Source organism: Colius striatus, chromosome 22 (assembly GCF_028858725.1).
Source record: "Colius striatus isolate bColStr4 chromosome 22, bColStr4.1.hap1, whole genome shotgun sequence".
Taxonomy (NCBI): domain Eukaryota; kingdom Metazoa; phylum Chordata; class Aves; order Coliiformes; family Coliidae; genus Colius; species Colius striatus.
In genome coordinates this window covers 3,549,727-3,575,367 of record NC_084780.1, presented here as the reverse complement: position 1 = coordinate 3,575,367, position 25,641 = coordinate 3,549,727, and the positions used below count along the sequence as shown (strand labels likewise).

The following is a 25,641-nucleotide window of genomic DNA, read 5'->3' as shown; positions in this document are numbered from 1 at the left end:
TAGAGATAAGGTCCTTGTCTCCTTGTCTCAAGCACCAGATCTAGATTGCTGCCATATCTTGGGTTCTGGTTTAGGGTCAATTCTGTTTGAATGGCCAAAGGCAAAAGCTTCAATAATAGTGGCCTTAATTTTCTTTTTATGTCATTTAATTAGGAGCTTGATCTGGTTTTGGGGCAGGACACAAAGTGGATTACAGGAGCAGCTGGCTCTCTAATTGGGGACATTTCTCTCCTGTTCAAGTTTAACCTTTACTTGCAGGCAGCAGCCAGGAAGGGACAGAGCCTCAGCAGCCTGTCTGTGTGTGCAGAGCAACAGGTCAGCCAGGTATGTGCAGGATTGTGTGACTGGGAATACTCTCATCTCGCTCGACTCTCACTGCAGAGATCCCAAAGCACCAACTGGCAGCTCTGTCACACAGCTATTTATAGAGAGCAGGAACTGCAGGGTAAATATTTATTTAGATTCCAATGCTTAATCTGCTACTGGCTGACTGTGTGGAAAGCCTGAGCCCCCACTCTTTCTGCAGCAATTTATAACTGGAGCCTTCATCTCCTGTCCTCCTCCCAGAGCTCCCCTGTGCATTCCCAGGATTAATTCTGCAGAAAATGGGCACAGCCTGAGTTCAGACCCTCCGGCACCTTCTGGTCCCAGCTCATCCTGGCAGGTGTCCTGCCCTCCATCTCTCCTCCCTCATTTGAACATTGAGAGGTAGGAATTGCAAATCCAGGCACGCAGGGAGCGTGAAGGGTAACGGCACGAAGCTGCCACTGCTCTGGTGGAGAGATGGATGTGCTTGCAGGGACGTGGGATGGGACAGAGCAGCGATGGGAGCTGCAGAGTCACTTGGATTGATGAAAGCTGAGCTGCTCTGCAGGCTGACACCCCACAGCCACCTCTGTTACACCACAGAGACCTACAGTAACCAGGAGTCCTGCTGCTGCCCATCCCTCTCCTCCTCTTGACCAGGATCCTGTTGATGATGGGGACAGGAAAGCTGTAAGGATGCTGCACGTTCCTCAGCAAGGGCTGATGGATACAACACATCCCCTGCCCCTGTGCAGCCACCCTGGGCTCAAAGCCTCCCCTCACAATCAAGAGAGTGAGTCTCCTTTGGGAGGTTCCTCCCATCCCCAGCAGTGAGGGCTGTAGTGACCAGTACTGGAGGTAGGAAGGAAGGAATGGATCAGCAAAAGTGATTGCAGGTGGGGTGATTGGAAGCTATTAGGGTAAGTGGGGGCATGTCCATCCTTACTAATAAGGCATGGGCTTGTTAGTGAGGTCTGTGGGTCTCCCTGTCACACCTCAGGCAGTGGTGTTAAAGAACCCTTTCCCCAGCCTCAGTCTCTGCTTTCCCCACCACAGATGCTGCTGGAGCTCTGCAGTTGGAACAGCTGGGGAAAGCTGGTGCCCAGATGGGTCCTGTGATGGGTGGTTTGGCCCTAAGCAAAAGAGAGCAGGAACAGGAGGGCAGCTTGGCACAGGCTCGTGGTCTGTCTTGGCATGTGAAAAGAGCAGCTGAAAGTGGCAAAGTATGGAGGTGGGGGTGGTGTTTGGGAAGGGCAGTCCACGACAGGAGCCTCTTTCCCAGCTTTGTGCCATCTCTATTTGTGCTTAGCAAAGCAAGTGCTCTGTGCAGTCAGAGTTAGTGGCTATCAGGAGGTATTGCCATTGTCCCAGCACAGCCCAGTGATAGCACCTTCCCATCTTGGATGTGTAGAGCTTTTCTGACAAGAACACGTTTCCCTTTGCTGGAGCATCTTATGGCAGGTGAGAATCCCCATGTGCTCCTTGTCCCCCTCCACAACCTGTGGACTGGGGAGAAGTTTTGCTGATTACCCCTGAGTGAAATTACGACCCAGAGGAGGTCAGATGCTGATCACCAAATTGCCCAGTTTTATTAATGCAGAGGATAGAGTAAGGACAGGATAAAGCAAGCAGGGTGGGAGTGACCTGCTGGAGAGCAGCTCCAGGAGAGAGACCTGGCAGTGCTGGCTGAGAATAAACTGCCCATGAGCAGCAACGTGGCCTCGTGGGCAAGGCCAATGGCAGCCTGGGGGCAGCAAGAGAGTGTGGGCACAGGGCCAGGGAGGTTCTGCTCCCCCTCTGCTCTGCCATAGCTGCTGAGGCCTCAGCTGGAGTCCTGGGGCCAGCTCTGGGCTCCCCAGCTGCAGAGGGACAGGGAACTGCTGGAGAGAGGCCAGTGCAGGGCTGCCAAGATGCTGAGGGGATGGAGCATCTTCCTTGTGAGGAAAGGCTGTGGGACCTGGGGCTGTTCAGCCTGGAGAAGAGACTGAGGGGGGAGCTCATTAATATCCAAATGGTGGGTGTCAGGAGGATGGGACAACACTCTTCTGCTGTGCCCAGTGCCAGGACAAGGGCTGATGGGCATCAGCTGGGACACAAACAGTTCCCCTGGCACAGGAGGAGCAAGTCCTTTGGTGCTGAGGTGAGGGAGCCCTGGCCCAGGCTGCCCAGGGAGGGTGTGGAGGCTCCTGCTCAGGAGGTTTCCAACCCCACCTGGACACGTTCCTGTGCCCTGAGCCAGGGGAAGCTGCTGTAGCAGGGGCTGGATGAGCTCAGCAGGGCCCTTCCAGCCCCCACCGCTGCGGGACTCGCTGGGACTCTCCCGGGGCCGTTTCGCGCCGTTTCCCGATCGCTCTTTTCCAGCCGTTTCCGGGCCGCGCTCGCGCCGCCGCCTCAGCCGGGCCCGGCCGCCGCCGCCGTTTCGCAATCGCACGACAACCGCCACTTGCGGCTTCTTTGTCCGCCGCTGGTTGCCCGTAGCAGCGGCACGTTACAGCCGGGCTGCACAGCCCCAGAAAATGGAACCACAGCATGGTTTGGGTTGTTGAAGCCCCTGAAGCTGCTGCAGTCCCAGCCCTGCCCTCACCCTGCCCAGCCCAGCACTGACCCACAGCCCTCAGCACCTCAGCTCCACGCCTTTGGGATCCCTCCAGGGCTGGGCACTGCCCCAGCTCCCTGGGCAGCCTGGCACAGGGGCTCACACCCCTCTCAGGGAAACAGTTCTGCCTCAGCTCCAGCCTCAACCTCCCCTGGGCCAACTGCAGCCCGTTGCCTCTTGTCCTGTCATTCATTGCTGGGGAACAGAGCCCGACCCCCAGCTCCCTGCAGCCTCCTGGCAGGGAGTGTCAGAGAGTGCTGCTGGCTGCCCTCAGCCTCCTCTTCTCCAGGCTGAACTAACTCATCTGCACTCAGAGGTAAATGTGCAGGATAACCCTGGAGATGAGAGCTCTGATTCTAAGTTGAGAAATCATTTGTTCTCTAAAACCACGTGTGCAGGGAATTTGCTTCTAGAAATGGGCATTTTTTTATCACCACCCAGGCCCTGCTCCACCAAATACAAACCAAGCAATGAGTGGAGATTACACGTGCTCTATAAAGCCAGCAGAACCACCTGGATTGAGACTTTTCTCCCCCTCTTCCTCTCCAAGGACACTGCTGTAATGGGATGTGGATCCCTCCCCTTCACCCCAGTCCTCCTTGGATGGAGAATGCCACGGATAATGGTTGAGGCACAGGACAAAGTGCAGTATGTCCTTCACACTCCCAGGAACCACAGAATCTCAAGGGCTGGAAGGGACCTGCAAAGCTCATCCAGTGTAACCTCCCTGCCAGGGCAGCACCACCCAGAGCAGGGCACACAGGGACTCATCCAGCTGGGTTTGGGATGTCTCCAGAGAATGAGACTCCACAGCCCCTGCCAGTGCTCTATGCTGGATTTTTCCCTTTGCAACTAATCTACTGTTTCCTGCTAGAGAGGTGTGGACACATCCATGATAAGCTCCTTAACTCCTGGGCAGGTTATGACCATGGTTTCCTCTTCATCCCACGGCATCTGCTGTCACCAGTTCTCAGCCATGGCAAAGGAAGCTTCAGCAGCAGGTTTCTCTCCCTGTCTAGCTCTTCATGCTAGAAAAGTGTAAGGCCTGGCATGCCAAAACTGATGGGGAGAGACCAAATAGCTTGTACAGGGGAACCTATAACATAACCAGAGCACCCTGCAAAGGAGCACAGCTGGAAGAACACTCTCAACATAACCAGCAACAGAGTTTGCATTGCATGTACCTTCTTTATTTTCGTATGTATATATATTACATCACTTTAAAACAGAGTATTTGTGAAATAAATGGGGTTTTTTACAGATAAAAGCAACCCACTATGTCCCACACAGCCCCTTTGCTCGCCCTTGAGAGATGAGCTGACTGGGGAAAGGCTGATGTGCAGACAGGGCTTGTTCCCCATCTCCTTGCTGCTAATATGACAACCTGTGGTCTTTCTCTCCTCCCCCTGACAAGGTGTTTACCAGTCCCTCCCCTCCAGAGTCAGTGCAAAGCATGGTTTATTGCCCCATCATATACCCCATCCCCTTCCTCCAGTGCTGGGAGAGACCTGGGGCTTCCTGGAGGGGAAGGACAAAGGAGCTGAGGCAGAGGCTGTGTGAAACCCTGATGCTGTGAAAAAGGCAAGGAAGAACCAGAATTCATAGCTTTCAAGTATATGTGTAAAACCCATCACACAGAGCTTCACAGAAGGCTGCCACCAGTCCTGGCTGTGGAGAGACCAGTTTCTCCAGGGCAGCAGTGGCCCTGGGTAGCCTGAACCCCACTGCAGCCACTGTCTGGCAGGGATGGTTTGGGGTTTGGCTCGCAGCTTGAGGAATGGCTAAAAAGGAGAGGTGCTTCTGACAAGTGAACTAAGAACTCAGGCAGATTCTTCCATCTAGAAGGAAAGAGCTGGGAGAGGGTGGGAGTTAAAAATGCTCTCAAATAGCTTCAGGAAATGCAACTTCTTCCTTCAGGCTCTCAGCCCTTTTCTGCATGCCCTCTGAATGAAGTTCTTCAGCCCACCCTCCCAAACACAGGTGCTTCTGCTTGAAACAAGAGTTTTCTGTCTGGACAACTCCCTGTGCTCTGTTCCCCTAACACCTCTCCTGGTGTAGCCTCTTGCCCAAAGAAATCCTCACCAAATGCACCTTTTCCTTCCTGCCCACTGTGGTGTGTAGAGAGTTGGCAGAGGGAAGCAGGAGGAGCTCGTGGCCTCAGCGGGCTGCCATCGGTTCCTCCAGCCCTGGGGCCTGGCACTGCCACCCACACAGCCTGCCCCCCTCTTTGCTACTTCTAGGGAGCATCTCAGGCTTCACCAGGCAGGGTGATGCTGAAGCTGTCCCACATCTGCTGATCCTGGGGAAGGGAACTAGCACCGACTTCTCTTTGGTCCCTCTTCCTAAGCACTCCAGGAGTGAGCAGACCAGCCAGGCACTGGTGTCACTGGGTGAAGCTAAGCTGTAACCATCAGAGCCAGCTGTTCCTCAGATGCAAGCCCAGCTTGGCTCTCTGATGCTAGAAGGATGACCTGTTTGCTCAGCAGCTTTCCACCCAGCCCAGCAATGATTTATGGAGCCTTGCTTTGAGCAGGGGGGTGACACTTTCCTTCCAACCCAAACGACACAGTGAACAATCCTCTCCTAGGGAACAAGCCATGGGAGAGCCTCTCCTCATCTCCTGCCTTGGTTGAGAGCTTCCCATCCCTGTTTCCCTTGCTCACCAAGGGGAAGGAGCCCCAGTAGCACCAGGGTGGCCAGGAAGGTGGCAGAAGGGAGAGCCTGCTCCTCAGTGCATCAGATGGGATTCCCTTCCTACAAGGTACAAAGTGTGACTGGGTTGGTGGTTTAAACAAAGTTCCCACTGGATAAAAACATTGTAGTTGATCAGGGCTTTATCCCTGCAGAACAAAGTGGCTGATTCAGCCCTGTCAGGGAAGTCTGGGGTTATTCCAGGAGTGTAGTTTTATCCAGAGCTCTTCTTTCTACAGCAGAGATGTACTTTTGGTTTTGGTAAAAAGGCTCCTGGCACTGCCAGTCCCAGAGCAAAGAGCCTTCTGCATGTAGTCAAGGTGGCCTGTGGTACCTTGCCCAGGCCCCCCTGCCCACACTCTGCTGAGTGGGGCTTCGAGGTAGATTCCTGCTGCAGCTCTCCAGAGAGGGCCCACCAACCCTGCACAGAGCATCAGCTTCTGATGGGGCCAAGCCTTCTCATCTCAGTCTGCTTTGCTCCCAGCACATCCCACCCTGCTGGAGCCTGTTCCTGCCCCCTGAAGCTCTCAGCACTTTTCCCCCAGCAGCACCCAGCACACACCAGCGTCATCTGCCTTGGCCAGGGCTCAGAGCACGGTGCACACACGGCTCTGGGTGTGCAGATCACAGCTGGTGGGCACTGAGGTCACCTACACAAAGACCTAGGGGGGACCTAGAAGGTGAGAGGGCTTCCCCTTCTGTGAGAGCTCAGCCCATCCCTGCCCTTGGAGCCTGCAGTGCTGATGCCATCCAGTGACAGGACACAGTACTACAGACCTCACAGTCACAGCCCCACTTCAAGCTTTTTTTTTCACTTGGTAATCAGTGTCAGGAAGGCTGGGAGAGGTGAGAGCAGAGGAGAACAATACACTGATATCCTGAGACAATCCTCCCTGCCAATCCCCTGAGAAAACGGATAAAATGGAGACTTAACTTTGCTACAGCACCGATTGTGAAAGTTCCCTTCTCTGTCCTGGTATCAAAGGCTTGATCATCTACCATAAAGCTGAGAAATGTTCTTTACTCAAAGTCTGCTGGCCTTACAGCTGAATTTGGTTTGCAAGGTGAAACACTTTATGTGGGAGATGAGGATAAATGACAAGCAGAGTGGCTTTTTGTGCAAGCAAAAGTTCTCCCCAGTCTAAGAGTTCTTGGAGAGGGTTGGTGAAGCAGTGGATAAAAGCTGACACACTGCTTGCTTTCCCTCTGAAGAAGTCCTGCTGGAGACTGAACCAAACCAGAGATGTAGCCTAGAGGACTGTGACATGTCAGTGATGTGGCTGACTAAGAGAAAAGGGAAATAAGGATTAAAGGTTCATGTTTGTGATGGCAAAAGAAATAAAAGGTTCCATCTGTGGCTGTTTTCACCCAGGTGAGGAGTGAGGATGGGAAACCATGGGGACACTGCCTTGCTTAGACTGGCTCACACCAGGGAAGAGCCTCGAGATCTTGAGGAGATCTCAAGATGGGTGAATGTGTGGCAGGATGGTAAAGCTGTGTGTGGATAAATGCAAAGCAATACCCTTGTGAGGGCAGCAGTGAGCCAGGTGGGCATTCAGCAGCTCAGAGGGAGCCAGCATGGCCACAAAACCTGAGCATGGACAGTCCACAGGGGATTTGGGCTGCTCAGCATAGGGGAAAACAAACAAATAAAGCAACCAAACCAGAGCTAAATATCAGAGGAATATTATAGCAAATATTTGTAATGCCTTTCTATGAAGCCAAGTCGAGGGCACTGCTCTAGGGAAGGGATATGCACAGAGTGGACCCTGGTGTGGAAAGAGGCTGAAAGGTTTGCTGTCCTTCTGTTAAAGGAGGCAGGAACAGGAGGGATGTCAGTGTTATAAAATTATGGCTGGTCCTGCTAAGCCTCTGCAGCTGTAAGGAGGAAGGCTGTGAGCTGTCCTGTCTCTGTGCTGGGGCAGGACGTGCAGCAACAAGCTTAAACTGCAGCAGGGGGTAGAAATGGAGGAGGGGGGGGGAAACCCCTCTATCTGAAGGTAAAAATTACTATAGGAATGGGTGATGTGGGGAGGCAATACTGGAGGGTTTTAAAACAGATCAGACAGCCGTCTGTCCGGCCCAACTCCCCTCTGGGGGGACACAGGGGCTGCTCTCGGGGTCCCAGCGGCCCCTCAGGCTCTTGTGATGGCCACAGAGATGAGTCAGAGCCCTGTCAGTTGTGGTTGACAACCCAGCAGCAATCCCAGGGCAGTTCCCTGCTGTGGGCACTGTGGAAGGGCCTCTGAGCTCCCATTGCCTCAGGCTCCAGCCCACAAGGGCTCTGTCTGCATGAAGAGAGGAGCCCAGACATAGGAACACTGCTCCTAGGTCCCTCTGGCTCCCTCCCCCAGCTGCCTGAACTGCTCCAGGAGATGGGTGATGCTGGGACAGGGTGAGTTTGGCTCAGACAAGGCCAGTCACAGTTTCAAGCCTTATAGTCACCTGGAGTAAAAAAGAACTGAGCTAAACCATGTGCTTCATTCTGGGACACTCAACTCTCCCTGTTTTGCAAAGGTCAGAAAGATTTGGGATGGGAGAGTGGAGCCTGCTTCCCTCCATAGGGAACTGATGCTCAAAATTGATGCTCAAGCATTAGTCATGAGCAGAACAAGGTCACCTCCTGCAGAGGCTGGCCCTGCTGTGGGGGCAGCTGTAAAGCACTGCAGCCTTGGGCTCAGCCAGGGCACAGCCTGCCCTGCTGAGCTCTGAGGGCAGAGAGCTGATGCAGGGCTGGGATGCAGCTCCAGGGCCTCTCACTGAGAGCCAAGTCTCCTGAATGGAAGCCCCCACCCAGCAGAACCAGCGTTGGGGTTGGGCAGGCAGGCAAGCTGCCACTAGTCACCCCACAGCTTTTTAGTGTTTGGGAGCCTGCTGGGGCTTCCCAGATCTGCCAGCACCCAGCCTCTGAGCTCATGGAGGGCTGGGAGGCTGCAGCCCAGCACCTGCATCAGCCCTGGGAGAGCTGCAGGTCCCCAGGTCCAGGCTGCAGCAGGGCAGAGCTGCCTGCCAGCACTCTCAGGTGTTACCATCAACTGTCAGAGGACAGGTAGTCACCATGTTTCTTCAAAAAGGGGTAGGAAAGAGAAGGCTCAAGTACTTGGGCTCAGGAACAAAGGGAAGGTGAAAGCAAGCCCCATAGGCTAATGCTGGCTTGCCCCTCAAGTGACTTACAGACAACAACTGGAGCAACCAAGGCTGCAATTGCTCTTCAAATGCAGATGTGGTCTGGGTGAGAGCTGTTAGCAAATGGGGAGCTCTGCACCCACCCCAAGGAGCAGACAAGGCCCAGGCACTCACACACACACACACTGGCATTGTCACAACACATTTGTTCCTCCAGACTCTGGACTCCAGAGGAGCCTGTTCTGCCTCAGTGCTGCACCTGAGGAGCATCACAGTCATGCTCTGTGCTCAGCAGCTGAGTGAGCCATAAACCAGACAACTAAGTTGAACCTTCCCCCTCCACTGCTGCTCTCCACAGCTCCTGGGGGTGTCTGCATAAGCTGGCAGAGCCCCTGGGCCCTGTGGTGGGAGGGTCACAGGTCCAAGCTGCTCTCTCTCTCAGAGATTCCTTGAATCCCCCCTTTCTTGGGAGACGTCAATGCAGAGCAGAGATTTGAGAGAGAGCTTGGCCTGACCCCCCAGCCCCTGCCCACCCCCCCCAACCCCCCCCACATCAGTTAGGGCCTGAAGAAGCGTCGTACCACTAAATGCCCCACCATGACCAGGGCCACCACCACCAGCATGTACTTCATGTAAACATTGTCCAGATCCAGTGCAGCCACCTAACAGGAGACACACAGTAACCACAGCACGTTAGATGTGCCTGGGCCAGGCTGCTCCCTCCCCTCCCCTCTCCCTGAGCCTCCCCAGCTCCTCCAGCCCCATGCCCATCCTCACCCATCCTCCCTGCTGGGCGATCCACTGGGCGATGCGGTTCCGGAGCATGAACTCGGCGACGTAGCGGCCGATGCGGCGCAGGAAGCCCGGGATGCCGTTCTGGTACACGTAGATGGCCATACGGTAGCCAAAGCCCAGCAGGGCAATCACCCGGCCCCAGTTAATGCCACTATCAAACAAGCTGAAATGAAGCCAATGGAGCTGGTTAAATTGTTGGCAGGGATCAGAATTCCCTGCTCTCTGCATCCCTGCACGGCCAGGCTGTGAGCTCTCACGTAGTGCCTCTTCTCTCTTAGTCTAGAGGAGGTTGAGGGGAGACAGAAGCACTCTCTGACACTCCCTGACACGAGCTGGGGGTTGGAATGGAGGTGTTGAGCCTGGAGGAGGTTGAGGGGAGACAGAAGCACTCTCTGCAGCTCCCTGACAGGAGCTGGGGGTTGGAATGGGGGTGTTAAGCCTGGAGAAGAGGAGGCTGAGGGCAGCCAGCAGCACTCTCTGACACTCCCTGCCAGGAGGCTGCAGGGAGCTGGGGGTCGGGCTCTGCTCCCCAGCCATGAATGACAGGACAAGAGGCAATGGGCTGCAGTTGGCCCACTGGAGGTTGAGGCTGGAGCTGAGGCAGAACTGTTTCCCTGAGAGGGGTGTGAGCCCCTGTGCCAGGCTGCCCAGGGAGCTGGGGGAGTGCCCAACCCTGGAGGGATCCCAAAGGCGTGGAGCTGAGGTGCTGAGGGCCAGGGGTCAGTGGTGCTGGGCAGGGTGAGGGGAGGGCTGGCACTGCAGCAGCTTCAGGGGCTTTGCCAACCAAAACAATTCTCTGAGTCTATGAAGTGCTGCTTGTCTCAGGTGGATTAGGGATGTCTCAGGGACAAGGGACTTTCCAAATCCTGTCTACACAGCTACAGGCTCTGAGCTGCTGGAGGGAAAGCTTCACACTGGCTGCTGTTGACTTGCCACCCTCCTGCCTTTCCCTCGGGGCTCCAGCTGAAGGGAGTCCTGTCCTCTCCTGGCTGAGGGCATTGCTGGAAGCTGCTGGTGGTTCATGCTGCAAGGCTGTGGGCTCAGGCTCAGGAGCTGCCACACGTGCAGCCAAAAGCAGAAACTACCACCCCCCTTGTCTCCAAGCACCCCTTGCTCTTCCATACCTGGAGGGAAGGGCTTTTAATTCTGAGGACAGGGTGTGTTAGAACAGGATTTTCCCTTTTCCTGTGCAGACAGATCCCTCCAAGCCCACAACCTGAACCTTCCTTAGACTGATGCTCCCAAGGGCTGGGAGGGCTCCAAATGTACCCGATGCCTACTGCTCTTGCTTCAGGTTTTGGTTGCTGTGGGCACAAACTGCATAGCTGTGGGCAGATTTGGCACTGATTGATCTAGAACAGTTTTTGAAGGGTTTTGTTTTTTCCTGGTTTCCAGCAGGGCATGAAGGAAAAAAGGTAAAAGGAATCAAGTGAGGCCTGATGCTTCAATCCAATGCCCTGTGCTGATGGCCCCTGTCTGGACAGCCAAAGGGTTTCTCTGCAGAGCCTTGGTTGGAGCTGCCACCTTGCAGGTCACAGAGGGAGAGGGAAGTTAGAGCCCAGGAGGGAACAACAGAGAAACAGGCTGAACAAAGAGAGACAGAGAGAGAGAGACAGAGGTTAATTTACCTGTTTGCGGTGCGTTAACCGCCTCAGGCTGCCAAAGCGGTGAGCGGCTTCCCGGGACAGGGGAGCAAGAACAGGGTAGAAGAGAGGCAGTTAGACAACAAACACTGAGCAGAAGGTGCACAGGGATGATGCTGAGACACAGCTTGGACCCTGGCTTCTCTCCTGGCCCTGCCAGAGGCCTTCTGAGTGACTCTAGGCAAAACACCTCACGTGCAGAGCGACTTGGCTTCCCTACACACAGGGAGGGGTGAGGACTGAACCCCTTGATGCCCACCTCGATCCAAGCCTGTGCCTCAGGTGATCAGGACAAGAAGTTGTGCAAGTGCTTTGAGTGGCTGAGCTGGGTGTACATCATCTGCATGAGATGGCCACAGGCTCTGCAAAGCCTCTGGAGCATCCCCCATCCCGAATCTGTTCGATCCTGTTCCACATGGACCATGCCAAGGACAGTGAGTACTTGCCCATCCCCACGGCCTGCAGCCAGTTCTGCTTCATGCCTCTCAAAGCCTGACTCATCAGCACTCCCCAGCTATCAAGGAAGTGGGAGTGGAACCAGCAGCAGTTCTGCCTTGATCCAGAGCTGATCAGACCCCAGAGAGGAGCTGAGACATTCACTTGGCTACTGATGCACTGGCCATGCTTGCCAGGCATGGCCCCCCACACTTTCTGACCCCAGTCAGCTTGTGCAAGGACTGTGAGATAACTGTCAGGGGGTGGCTGTCCAAACAGTGCACAGGAGGAAGAACAGACAGGCAGAAAACACAGGAATCATCACGGTGAGCTTGTTGGGAGCTCGAGCTGGAGACAGTGGCTGAAGATGCACAGACAGCATCTGTGCGCTGGGGCAGAACTGACTGCATCACACCCCATCTAACCCTTCCTTCCCTGGTGTGCTCCAGGAGAAGGCATCCACGCTGGGGGAAGCTGGGGGCCTTACCTGGAGGCTATCCTGGTGAAATGCTCATAGGCATTGTCCTTGGTGGGCTGCAGGGAGTGCAGCATGTAGCGAAACTCCGCGTCGTACCGCTTGTTGATGTCGTCGCCGATGATGGCCAAGCGCCGGCCCACCTGGCTCCCAGTGCTGCCCAGAGGGAAGGTGGCATCAGGACAGGGCAGCAGGGCTTGGGGAGGGCTCTGTAACAGAGGCTGGCTCGGGATGGGGGGGGCTGAGGGATGTGCATATGGCTGGGATCAGAGTTTTACCTGTTGAGCTCCTGCTGGATCTCCACGATCTCTGGGTCCATGGGCACCTCGTCCCCTCTCTCCTCTCGCTCCTGTTGGTAACGGTGGAAGGCATAGCTCCGAAACACCTCCTCTGTCTCCTGTGCCACCTGGTCTTCTGAGAGAGACAAGAGGAAGAGGAGTCAAGGGAGAAGCTCGTCACCCCCTTTTCCTGAGTTGGAAAGAGACCTTTTCCCTTCTTTTCAGCCTAAATTTGTGCTGTTTGGATTAGCACTGGCCTTTGGCAGTAAAACAAAAAGACCCTGACATAAGTTAGTTGTCAGAAGAGTCACTTTGAAGCCAGCCTTTGTTCCTCAGGGCACAGGCCCACCTTTTGCATCCACTTTTGGCAAGAGACAGCTCCAGGACTGTCACAACACAAACCAGATGTTGAAGTGCTCGTGTTTGGCAGCTCGCTCTTAGCTCTTGATAAGGGCATTGCTCAGCACAGCCGAGGTTAGGAACCTCAGACCCAACCCCAAACTGGAGGCAAAGCTCAGTCTAGCACTGCCCATCAGCCCTCAGCGATCCATCTTGCTTTGGAGAGTCACTTGTGTGGCATCAGCAATGAGGCAGTGAGCAAAAATTAGTCATTTCAGCAGAATTCCTTCCTTGCTGATTCAAGCACACGTCACTGGTCTCACATCCACCCCCCTGCCAGCGGCAGCAAGGCCAGGGCAGGGCTTGCCACTTCTGCATAGGCTGCTGGCAGGGACAGAAAGGAGAGGAGCTGTTGAATAACTCATAAAGTGCAGCTCAGAGAGGTGATTCCCCATGCTGTGCTTGAAAAGCACATCAGCAGCCAGGTGATGTGTGATCTGAGTGGCTGATCTCAGTGGCTGCTGCCCCGTGGAAGCAACGAGCCCGTGGTAGAGCTGCAGCCAGGCAGAGGGGGCAGCCCAGGCTGTCATGGGGGTGAGCTGAGGCTACTTTTGGGTGTCACAACTTCCCTCCCCTTCTCTCATAAACAAGCAGGGTTTGGCAAGGCAGGTATTCAGGGTTCAGCAGGGGAAGGTGCCCGTGCAGTCACGTCACCCGGCCCCGACGGCGGGTGAGCACCGACCGGCTCCGTGCCAGGAGCAAACACGTGTCTGTCTGGCCCCCACCCCCACACTGCTCAGGGCCTGGAAGTGACCCACACATGCAGCAGTGCTGAGGGTTCACTTTTGGCAGCTGAACAGCCAATGGAAAAGAGCAAAAGGGTTCCTGGAGCAGGCAGGAGCCCGCAGGGCAGAGCCGAGGCTGCCGAGGGGGATTTAATGGCCCCAGGGAGTGGGAGAGGCTGTGAGTGTGGCAGTTCCTGCAGGCAGATGTGCTCCCAGCTCCAGGAGAGAACTGTGGTAGCCACCTGGCTCAAAGGCAGAGCTTTGGCCTCTGGGTGCTCAGCAGCAGCCTGGGCTGAACTGCAGAGGGAGTGTGAGGCCAGGCGGGTGTCTGGATGGGAGAGGTGCCTGTCTGTCCTGGGTGGGAGTGGGGAGCACTGCTGTGTGAGCTGTGCCAGATGGAGCAATCTGCTCAGTGGCAGAGCTTTGTGAGGTGAGTGGGCTGAGGGGTATCAGAGATTGTGAGCGAGAGACTAGGGGGATTGCACCCTGCCCTCCCTGTGCACATCACAGCATCCCAGCATGGTGGGGGCTGGAAGGGCCCTGCAGAGCTCATCCAGCCCCAGCCCCTGCTCCAGCAGCTTCCCCTGGCTCAGGGGGCACAGGAACGTGTCCAGGTGGGGTTGGAAACCTCCTGAGAAGGAGCCTCCACACCCTCCCTGGGCAGCCTGGGCCAGGGCTCCCTCAGCTCAGCACCAAAGGACTTTCTCCTCCTGTGCCAGTGGCACTGTTTGTGTTCCAGCTGATGCCCATCAGCCCTTGTCCTGGATGCTACAGAAAAAAGTTATCAGGGGGATAACCCAGGGGATTTCCCCCTCCTCTCTTAGCCCAGCTGAATCCAGGGACTCAAGGCATAGAGGGCAATGGCAGCAGGTCAGTGCCACATGCAGCAGATGTGTCCTGTGTGACTCCCTGCCAGCAGTCCCTGCTCTTACTGAACAGGTTTGCAGCCCTGCCAGCAGAGTGAGCAGTGATGAGGATGAGGGCTCACCCCCAACATTCAGGTGACCAGCACCCAACCTCAAAACATCTTCCACACAAAAGAACGTGGCCTTCCTGGGCTTCAGTGAAGCCTTTGCCACTGTCTCCCACTGCCCAGGGAGCTGGGGCAGTGCCCAGCCCTGGAGGGATCCCAAAGGCTGAGGTGCTGAGGGCTGTGGGTCAGTGCTGTGCTGGGCAGGGTGAGGGCAGGGCTGGGACTGCAGCAGCTTCAGGGGCTTCAACAATCCAAACAATCCTGTGATTCCTGGTAAGACAGCTCCTCCCAGTTTCTATTGTAAGATACATTTCAGGAGGACAGAAATGGAATGGGTGATCAGAGTCCTGCACCTTTGACAGAGAATCACCAGGGTGGAGGTTCACAGACATTACACATGGCACAAAGCACAGGTAAAAGAGCTACTTGGGGGAACATCAGAGCATAGGACCCTGCAGACCTGTGGCTTTAGATGATGGTGCTGGTGCTATACAGCAGTACATCTGCATCAACAATGCTGTCTACTGCAGCCAACCCAGCTAAACCCATCCCAGCATCCCAGTATATCCACCCATCAGACTGGCCATGCTGTCCCTGGCCACTTGAAACCACTTTTCCAATGCAGAGATGCTCCTGCATGAGCAATGTCCCAGAGCTGGGATGTGAGGACCTGGCTTCTGGGAAAGAATCACCCCATGTAGCAGCACAGGCTGGGGAATGAACTGTGAGAGAGGAGCACAGGGGAAAGGGAGCTGGGGGTGCTGGTGGGCAGCAGGATGAGCCTGAGCCAGCAACGTGCCCTCGTGGGCAAGAGGCCAATGGCAGCCTGGGCTGGGGCAGAAGGGCTGTGGGCAGCAGGTCAGAGAGGTTCTGCTGCCCCTCTGCTCTGCCCTGTGAGACCACAGCTGGAATATTGTGTCCAGTTCTGGACCCCTCAGTTCCAGAAACACAGGGAGCTGCTGGAGACAGTTCAGCACAGGGACACAAAGATGATTCAGGGAGTGAAGCATGTCCCTTCTCATGAAAGGCTGAGGGAGCTGGAGCTCTGCAGCTTGAAGAAGAGGAGCCTGAGGGGTGAGCTCAGTCATGTTACAAACCCATCAAGGGTGGGTGTGAGGAGGCTGGAGCCAGGCTGTGCTCAGGGATGGCCAGTGACAGGACAAGGGGCAACGGGCACAAGCTGCAACAGAAGAGGTTCCAGAGACACATCAGGAGGAATTTGTTCCCTGTTGAGGTGAGGGAGCACTGGCAGGGGCTGCCCAGAGGGGCTGTGGAGGCTCCTTCTCTGGGGACATCCCAAACCCAGCTGGATGAGTCCCTGTGTGCCCTGCTCTGGGTGCTGCTGTGGCAGGGGGGTTGCACTGGATGAGCTCTGCAGGTCCCTTCCAGCCCTTCAGATTGTGTGATTCTGGCAAGGCTGCTCCAGAACTCCCTCTCTCCAAGTCTCCAAAACATGCCACATAGCTCCTTGCAGAGTCTTTCTGGCTGGTCACACCTAGACAGCCTGTGTGGGGCTCCAGGGAGACGTGCCCAGCCCCAGATGGGCTGCAGGGAAGGGAGAGGACCTGTCCTACAGAGACTCAAGTTACAGGGAGTTCAGTTTGGGTCACTAAAGGTGAAGGGAAATGACAAACTCTGGTGCCTGTGTTTTCAGGGGACTGGTTTCTGTTTTGCAGGAATGGGTTTATTTGGTGGTAAACAAATCCCCCCTCCCCAGGAGCCTGGGACTGAGAGCCAGAAAACGAAACTGACTGACTCACAGTTTCAGCCAGAGGCAAAGTAAACACACTGCGAGGACAAAAGAGGAAATCAGTGTACCAAAAAATATCCCTGGCTTTAACTACCCCAGGGGCTATTTTGAGTAACACAAGGATAGGGGAACACACATCTTTGTCCCCTCAAATCTGTAACTCCCAGTCCCTCGCTGGGACCATCTCTGGGTCTCTTTCACTGATGGGCCTCCAGGAAAGTTGGAGAGGGACTTTTTACAAGGGCATGTAGTGACAGGACAAGGGGTAATGGCTTCAAAATGAAAGAGGGGAGATTTAGATTAGATATTAGGAAGACATTCTTCCCTGTGAGGGTGGTGAGGCCCTGGCACAGGCTGCCCAGACAAGCTGTGGGTGCCCCATCCCTGGAAGGACTCCAGAGCAGGTTGGATGGGGGAGTGAGCAACCTGGTTGAGTGGAAAGTGTCCCTGCCCATGGCCAGGGGTTGGAACTAGATGATCTTTAAAGGTCTCTTCCAACCCAAGCTATTGTATGGTTCTATGGTCTGGATTAAGATTTGCTTTGTGAGCTCCCAGTACCAGCAGCAGAGAGAGGGACAGAGGTTTGGGGCTCCATGTGGGATCACCAAGGATGTTTTGGCTAGTCTCAAACATGTACCATCTGCATGAGCAGCTACACCATGGTAAAGACTGGCAGGTCTCACCAAAGTTATCCATCAAAGCTTGTTACAACTAAATTAACCCTGCTACAGACAGATGCAACCTGGCAGCATCCCTCCAAGCTCAGGGCACTGCACTGAGAGGTGCATCTGTTTGCACAGAGGGAGATACTCAGCCTGGAAACAACAGCTGGCTCTGAAGGGAGAAGACAGCTCCAGGAAACCAAGAGCAGCCTCTGGAGATAACTACCTCAAGGGGAAGCTCGATTCCACCTCATGGCAGCTGCCAGTCAAGCGTGGGATGAACAGCACTTGCTTTAATGGATTTGAGTCAGCTTCCAGCAGGAGGGCAGATCCTTGGGAGACCTATTGCCTGCCCTTAGCAATGCCAGGCTGGATGAAGGGCTGCCCAGCCCCTCACTGCATCATGCCAACACACCCAAGAGCTGAGCTGATGCACAGGGACATGGAAAACTGCCTTCCCAGAGGCATCTGCACAGCACAGAGCCCTCCCCCCTTATTCTGCTCTCTAGAACCTTCCCACCCAAAAAGGAGCAATATTCTCATCCAGCCCCCTTGCAGAGCCAATGGACAAACACCCTTGGTTTTAAGATAGAAATTTAAGGGAGATTCTCTCGTCCAGATTCTGGACTGGACTCAGAAATATGCTCTAATTGTTATGTTCCATGGTGTGTGTGTCCCCCAACACACACAGAGTTATGGGCTTGTGGCAGAGGCTGGGGGCTGCAGCAAGGTTTTGCTCTGGTACTTTGCTGTCCAAGGTGAGACCTGTCCCACATTTGCTGATCAAATTGAAGGACATACTGAAGTACAATGGGAGGCTGTGCCCCAGTGCCCAGCGGGATGCTCAGGATGAGTGGGCACCTCAGCTCTGCCAACATCTCTCCCTCTGCTCCATCAAGACTTTTTGGAGGCACCCTTTGCAGGCCAGAACAAAAGAGTCACAAGGCATTTCCAGAGCAGAGTTATTTCCCAGCACAACTGTTAGAAGGGTGACTTCCCCCCCACCCCCTTTTAAAAATAGAAACCACATATTGATGGGAGACACAGTTAAAAGGGAAGTCCAATACTCAGTTTCTGTGCTGGAGACAGGAACTGATGGGCACCAGACAGGAGAAAAACAGGCTCAAATGGTTTCAGTTGGGCTACAGAATAAGGACCCAGGCTCAAACAGGCAGCTCACAGTTTTCCCACCCATTTTGCAGGTGGGTCCTGGAGATGGAGACACAGACATGCTCCCAGCTGCATGAGTAACATCCTCAAGCAGCTATTTGTCAGTTCATGACTTGCTTCACAAGCAACATCAAGTCTAGAGCTAAGACAACAACCAAGGACCAGACCCCACAGCTCTCCAGGTGTGCTAGGTGAGTATTAAACACACAGGCAGGTGAGAAAGCACAGGTAAGGTGAGGAAGAGAACAGCTGCCAGTCTGCCAGTGCAGCCTGTGAGAGGGGATGGTTGGGCTCTCCATGCACAGCCCTGACACCCTGGGTGTCCTCACACCTCCCTCTCCCTACCTGTGGTAAGTGGATATGGTGATACACCACCTTTCTCTACAAAGTGCCTCAGGATTCCAGCTGATGTGGCCCACACAGGAGCCAAGTGGGACCACACGAGCAATGTCTTCACCAGGTGGACTGGCCCCTCTGCAGGGGACTGAGCTGCATTGGCACAGTGACCTCCAAGCATGAGGACAGCCTCATCCATGGCCTCGATGGAACCCTGCCTGTAGCTGTGTGTGTGCCCTGGCAGCATGTCTGACAGGGAGCCACTGCCACCCCCATGTTACAGATGAGGACTGAGGAGGGCATGTTACTGTCCTGAAGTGTGAGCCCTGTTTCCTCAGCTCAGCACTGTTGGTGCTGGGCCTCCCACCTCTTCTGCAATGTTTGCTCCCGTCTGCCTGACTGCTCAGGAGCTAAGTCACTCCTTTTCATCACATGCTGCCAGGAGTATGAAGCTCCTGCCTTCACCTACAGTGCTAGAAGTGCAAACTGCCACCCATCCTAGACAGAAACAGCAGTGTCTTGACCATGGCTGGTAGAACGAGAGCTCACAATGATGCTCAAGCAAATCCTTGAGCAACAGATAAGTCTCTTCACTCCCTACAGCATCCAAAGGCAAACACACACAGCAAGTGAGACTTAAATGAAAGCCAGGCTTAAAACCTGGCTCCAAAAGCTTTCTTCTGCCCTGCAGTCCCACAGCACGTTGGTGGGAGCTGCACATTTCCACTTCTGCTGCAGCCCACGAGGTTTCTCCCTTAGAGCAGTGCAACAATCCCACCCCCCAAATTCCAGAGGGACTTCCCCCCTCATAGTTTTGGGAAGCAGAGGGATGCCAGTACTGCCAGTAAGTGTTTGCAAGCGTACAGGAAGCATGACTGTGGTTAGAGCTCAGGGCCTGGTCCTCTCACTGGTTTTCACATCAGCATTTCATTGGCCTCAACAGGAAATCAGCACACAAAAACAACTGCTCTTATTTATTTCTTTTCATACCTTGTAGACTTTGGTAAGGGAAGGACAGGGTATTTTTTTGGTCTCCCAGCATATTCCTGCAGGTTCTAGCACAAAAGCTACTGTGAGATGGAGAGGAGTTCAGGCAATACCAGACAATAAATAACATTATCAGGCCAATAAAACTGCTCTGAGCTGGATCTGAGCTCAAACACATAAACAGTTAGGCATTGCTTCTGAGCCCCACTATTGACAGAGCACAGTGACTCAGCCTTATTTACAAATCCACCTGCAAAACAGGTTAAGAAGGCACCTGTGTTTCATGGCTTTCCATGCTGTGGCATTTTATCCTCTCAGGATGAAATGGGAGCTGAGGTTTTCCCCAGGTTCCTTTCAGCCCCGTTCCCAGTTTCACCCAGTAGAGTGGAAGGTGATTTCCCAGCCTGCTGGGCTCAGCACACAGGGCACATGGATGGCACTGCTGCTCCCCATCTGAGCTGCAACTTTCCATCACTGCCCTGCCAAAACACACCTCATTTCCCCCAACAGCCTGTGCAGTGAGACTGAAACCAACTGCTCGAGACCAGCTGCTGCTCAGCAAAGTGTGTTTTCCTCTGTGTTTTAAACACCAAGCACCTTAAGCTCTCTTTGTGCTCAGGGAAGGGAAAGTAACTGATACCAGGCCTCGGCTGCACGCCTTGCAGGCAGCCAGGGTGATGTGCCCCTGTGCCCTCTGGCACTGCCCAGCCTGCCTGCACACACCTGCCAGCCCCCTGCACACTATTTTCTCTGTTCCTCTCAGCCCCCCTTGCTGCCCACGGTGCTAATCCAACACCAAGCATCTCCAAAAGCACTGAGCATCAGCTCTCCCAGTTCAGTTCAGCAGAGCTTCATGGAGGTATGACAAAAAACCAACCCCATCTTTTCCAAGAAACACAGCAGGGAGGGGGAGAAAAGAAACAAGAATGAGTTGAAAGTGCTTCTTGCCCTGAATATGCCAGCAACCCCTTTACCTGAGTTGGAGAGCCTGCTGCCCCGGCGCCCACGGGCCCTGGCTGCGTCACCCTCGTTCCCTGAGGCCATGGCAGAGAGATGCTGGGGAGGATCAGCTTTACCTGGAAGGAGGAGAGACAGTGAGTGCACCAGGTGATGAGCAGCTGGGCTGGGACACAGGAGCCTCGTGGCCCCTCACAAGCTCCCAGTTCAGCCCTGGGAGCCCCTTGAGCCCTGCTGAGTGCTCAGAGTAATGCTGTCTGCTTTTATCTCTGCCAAGGGCTGGCTCCTCCCTCCCCAAGTCCCTTGGATAGATTTCCCCTCTCTTCCTGACTCTTCTCATTCAGGTGTTTGCAGACAGTCATGTGCCAGAGGAAAAAGTCACCCAGCTCCCTACCACACTTCACTACCTCCCCACCCTTGCTGGAGACCTGCCAGCTATCTTGAGCTGCTCAGCACCACAGGCTGCCCTGGCCATCACTCAGCCCACACAACAGCAGCACCTCTGATGGTGTCACACTGGGACAAAAGCAAAAGTCATAGCACAAAGGGCTCCAGGACTCCCCAGCTGCACCCAGAGACTGTAGAATCATTGAATCATTTGGGTTGGAAAAGCCCTTTAGGATCATGGAGTCCCAGCCCCTTCCTCACCCTGCCCAGCCCAGCACTGACCCACAGCCCTCAGCACCTCAGCTCCACGCCTCTGGGATCCCTCCAGGGCTGGGCACTCCCCCAGCTCCCTGGGCAGCCTGGCACAGGGCTGACACCCCTCTCAGGGAAACAGTTCTGCCTCAGCTCCAACCTCAACCTCCCCTGGGGCAACTGCAGCCCATTGCCTCTTGTCTTACTATCACTTGCTTCTTGGGAGCATCACTGCAGCCTCCTGTCAGGGAATGTCAGAGAGTGCTGCTGTCTCCCCTCAGCCTCCTCCTCTTCAGGCTCAACACCCCCATTCCCACAGCCCCAACACCCTTGTGCTCCAGCCCCTTCCCCAGCATCTGGGAGAGGAGCTGTGGTGCTGCTCCAAACGCTGCACCCCTGACCTGCAGCTACCACAGTGGCAAGAACAATCCAACCCCCTGCCACCCACATCGAGCTGCAGTGACGGTGCCCATTTCTCCTGCTGAGCACTGACTCACTGTCCACAACTTCTCTCCATGTTCCTACACCCAGAGGCTCTGATTTCCTCTGTTCTTTACATCTTCTGAACTCCTCTCAGGTAAGAACCGAATGCACAGCTCATACAGCCCCTGAACCTCACAGGGATCCTAAAGCCAGATGTGTGGCTGAGGGTTTATGGCAGCTCTGTCACTCCTCTGCTCACCACACTGCCCTCAGCCCTGCTTTGTGCAGAGAAGGAAGTGAAGCCACACAGTTACCACCATCAGGGTCCAGGGGAGATCAGTGCAGCTCCCAGCCTGGTGTTTGCCATGCCACTACATGTTCCCCAGCCTGACTTGTCCAGGGCTAACACTGGTGGATTTGCTGATTTGCACCAGGTCTGAACTCACACAGGCACAGTGCTGGCTGTTAAACCAGGACACACAGCAGCACCCTGCAGTTTAAACTGTATCCTGGGCAAAAAAAGTGATTTTCAAGTGCTGGTTATGGGCAAAAGGCCACGAGATTCAAAGTGCAACAAGTGGTCCTGCTTACAGCCTCACACTGGAGATCACTGAGAAGAAAAACCAAAAGCAGAGTGTAAGCAGTGGTGTCAAACACAGCCAGAGGTCAAAGCTGGGGCTGGAGGGGCTGGAATGCAAAGCCTGGCAGCCTGGCTCAGTAAAGCCATCCCCTGTTTGCATAGCTGCACTCAGGGAGCCTCAGGCAGTGCCACACAGGTGGAGATGCTGTTTTTTCCTACAGGATTTCCCTTTTCCTTCCCCACCTCAAACATCCCCATCCAAGGAAAATCTGAAAACACCACGAGGCTCAGCAGTTGGGACCGAGGGGGTGAAGCTGGGGGGCAGAGCTGGCTCCCACAGCAGCACAGACCCAGGCTCCAGAGCTGCTCCTCCCCTCGCTCATCTCTGCTCTGGGACGTGGTGGAGGCAGCTCAGGCAGCGCTTGGAGCGGATGCACATGTCTCATTCCCCTCCTCCACAGAGGAAACCCTCCCAGTCTTCCTCCACTGCCACTCCAGTCCCAGCCTCTCCTCTGAGCTTTGCAAGGCTACAGCTGCAGAGCAGGGCCCTGGTGCTTTTCAAGGGGAAGCATGACCAGACTCAGGGCAGCTCTCTGGATAAGGCAAGCAGGCTGAGTGTCTCCCATGCTTTATGCTGCTACAACTCAGGGATGCACCGAGGGCTGGGGAAGACACGAGCACAGCCAGCCAAAGAGTTCAGCTGCCTCTGGAGCTTTTGCAGCCTGCTTTATAGGTGAGTGGTCTTCACATCAACTCAGTGGCCCAGACCTCAGCCCCAAGGAACAGGGGATTTCTGATGCCCCCCTGATGGCTCAGCACGCAGTGAGCACAGGGGGCTGGTGCCAAGCTGCAGCTGACTCATGTGATTCGGTGTTTGCAGCCTGCCAAGCCCTTAGCAAGAGGCAGACTGTGGCTGCAAGGGGAACTTTCATTTTCAGTTTCAAGAGTTCCTTGCAGTGCTTTCTTCTTCTCTCTCAGCACAGGGCCCTGCAGCCCTTTTGCACACACACAGACACACACACACATATGGGACCAGCAGCTCTGACCCTGTCAGCACAACTTGCTCCCAGCAGGACCCTGAACCCCAACTCCTACCAACCAAATGAACACCCCAGAGAGCTCGCTGCCAGACTCTACTGAGGGTCAAAGTGCCTCAGTCTGTGGTCTCCAGTATGAAGAGTGCTGCTGCCCACATTCCTCCTGCTTCCCAGCCCAAGGCCCCTTGGATTTGCCCCATTCCCCCTTTGGTATGAGAATCCTGAGCTGGAAAAGAGCAGGGAGGGGCAGGAGCGAGGATGTGCCAACCCTACACTTAAAGACAGCCCAAGGCTGCAGAAAAGGAAGGCTCCCCAGCACTGCAGACAGAGAGGGAAGCTGCCAGTGTTTAAATCTCAGCAGCTGCTGAGCAATTCAGCTCCACCCTGACTTTTTGCTTTTGTAGGAGGGCTGCAAATGGTTAAAAGCAGCAGACAGCACCTAAGCTGTGGATTTAGCAACACCTTCAAGGTGGCATGGGAATCTTATCAATGAGCACATGCCATGCAAGTCATCAGCCTTCCTGGAACCTGCCAGCCTTCCCTAATAAAGCAGAGACCTTTGCCTCAACTGGTTCTCATTTCACCCTCATCTCCTTCCCTTAAAGGTCTCTGATAGAGGTCCTGGGGGCTCTCATGTGCTCACTGCTTCCCCCAGCTTTTCTCCAAAGGAACGTGCCTGGGTGCAGGGGAGATGGTGAGACTGGCCCAGAGAGGGAGGCAGATCTGCTAGAGAGGAGAGGATGTGCAGGAGCAGCCATGATCCCCATGAACAAGCCTGGCTGGGGGGCTCTCAAGTCCCTCCTGCCATGTTATGAAGATCCTCTTCTAGGAAATGAGTGGAGCATCCTCTGAGCTGAGCATTTCACAGGTCTGGCCCTGGGCTGCTGCAGGGCAGCTTAACCCTCTCCAGGACAGATCCTGTGCCCTGTTGCCATCCCTACACAGCACAGAACCAGCCCCCTCCTCCCAGCCTGGCCTCGAAGAGCAAAGAGGTGAGTTTGCCCAGTTTGGTGTTTGCATGTCACAGACTCACAGAGTCTCAAGGGCTGGAAGGAACCTCCAAAGCTCATCCCGTGCAAGCCCCCTGCCAGAGCAGCACCACCTAGAGCAGGGCACACAGGGACTCACCCAGCTGGGTTTGGAATGTCCCCAGAGAGACATTCCTGTCCCCTGAGCCCCAGCAGACACGGCCATGGCAGTCAGGGTGCCGATGTCAGGGTGCTGATGCCACCCCTCAGTGCCACACAACCCCCACCGACAGCCCCGACGGCACCGTGTGCATCGGGCACAGGGATGCTGGGGAGGGGGCTGAAACCACCGCGGCCTTGCCGGGGGAAGGGAGAAAACATCACTCTATCTGGAGAAAATATCATTAAACGAGGCAATATTCCGTCTTTGGGGCAAACGATCGGCTCGCAGCGAGACCTCCCAGCCCCGGCCCGCTATGCCACACGCCCTTGCTGAGGTACCACCGCCTATTTTAACGCTGCTTCCAGGGCCGGTGCAGGATGAGGCCCCCCTCGGCTTTTCCCACCCCTCTCGCCTTGCCGGGGCTCCCCCAGACCCCCCCCGGCACCCCGGGGCTCCCGGCGCATCCTTCCCCGGCTCCCGGCGCATCCTTCCCCGGCTCCCGGCGCATCCTTCCCCGGCTCCCGGCAGCCCCGACACCGCCCGGCCGGGCCCGCTGGATCGAGATAATCCATCGCAGGGGAGGTTTAGGGGAGATGAGGATGGGTTTGGGGGGGGTCCCTCGCTACTCACCGGCGGGGACCAGGCTGCCGGGGTGTCCCGGGAGCTAACGCATCCCGCCGGGGAAACGCTCCATCCCCGCCGCCTCCCTTCCTGACTCCTCCCCGCAGCGCGGCGCGGGGGAAGGAAACGGCAGGGCCGGGGAGGAGGAGGGCAGAGAGAAAGAAAAGAAACCAGAAACCCAACCCCAGACCATAGATGCTGCTGCGGAGCCGGCCGGGGCTCAGCTCCCTCTAGAGGCACCTTCCCCGGCCGGAGCGTGGGAAAGCGGCTGGAGGGCGGCTCTGTGCAGCGCAGGGCATCGCGGAGGGGTCGGGGGCTCCTCGGGGGGCTCAGGGGCGTGGGGAGAGGCTGGAACATGCTTTGGTTGAGGTTTTGGTGGGAGCGGGGTTAGGGGCTGCCCCGCTGAGCTGTGGGGCTGGCACAGCATCCCCCTGGCATCTGCTTGGCAGGGAGACTTTGGCTTCTCCCTGTGTTCCACAGTGATTTCATAACATCACAGCATGGTGGGGGCTGGAAGGGACCTGCAGAGATCACCCAGTCCAACCCCCTGCAGAAGCAGCTCCCACCTAGATCAGGTCACACAGGAACGTGCCCAGGTGGGGTTTGAAGAGCCCCAAGGAAGGAGCCTCCACACCCTCCCTGGGCAGCCTGGGCCAGGGCTCCCTCACTCCAACACTGACACAGTTTTGCCTTATGTTTCAATGGAACTGTTTGTGTTGCAGCTTCATCCCATCACCCCTTGTCCTGTCACTGGATACAACAGAAACAAGTGCTGCTCCAACCTCCTGACACCCACCATTTATATACCTATAACTATTAATGAGATCCCCCCTCAGCCTTTTCTTCTCCAGACTGAACAGCCCCAGGTCCCACAGCCTTTCCTCACAAGGAAGATGCTCCAGTCCC

The 25,641-nt window shown here is 55.4% G+C and overlaps 1 protein-coding gene across 2 annotated transcripts; it reads right to left on the bottom strand.

Moving 5' to 3' along the window:
• Positions 1–9,276: 9,276 nt before the first annotated feature.
• BAK1 (BCL2 antagonist/killer 1) lies at positions 9,277–24,832 on the bottom strand. 2 transcript variants are annotated; one of them, XM_062013722.1, is made up of 6 exons: positions 24,745–24,832; positions 20,322–20,423; positions 12,346–12,481; positions 12,080–12,223; positions 9,497–9,677; positions 9,277–9,381 (listed from the first exon to the last, which is right to left on the bottom strand). In XM_062013722.1, the coding sequence occupies exons 2-6, from the start codon at positions 20,389–20,391 to the stop codon at positions 9,277–9,279; spliced, it is 636 nt and encodes a 211-aa protein (XP_061869706.1). In that variant the 5' UTR covers positions 20,392–20,423; positions 24,745–24,832. The 2 variants fall into 2 exon arrangements, with proteins under 2 accessions (XP_061869706.1, XP_061869707.1); XM_062013723.1 differs by having other exon boundaries at positions 12,346–12,478.
• Positions 24,833–25,641: the final 809 nt, after the last annotated feature.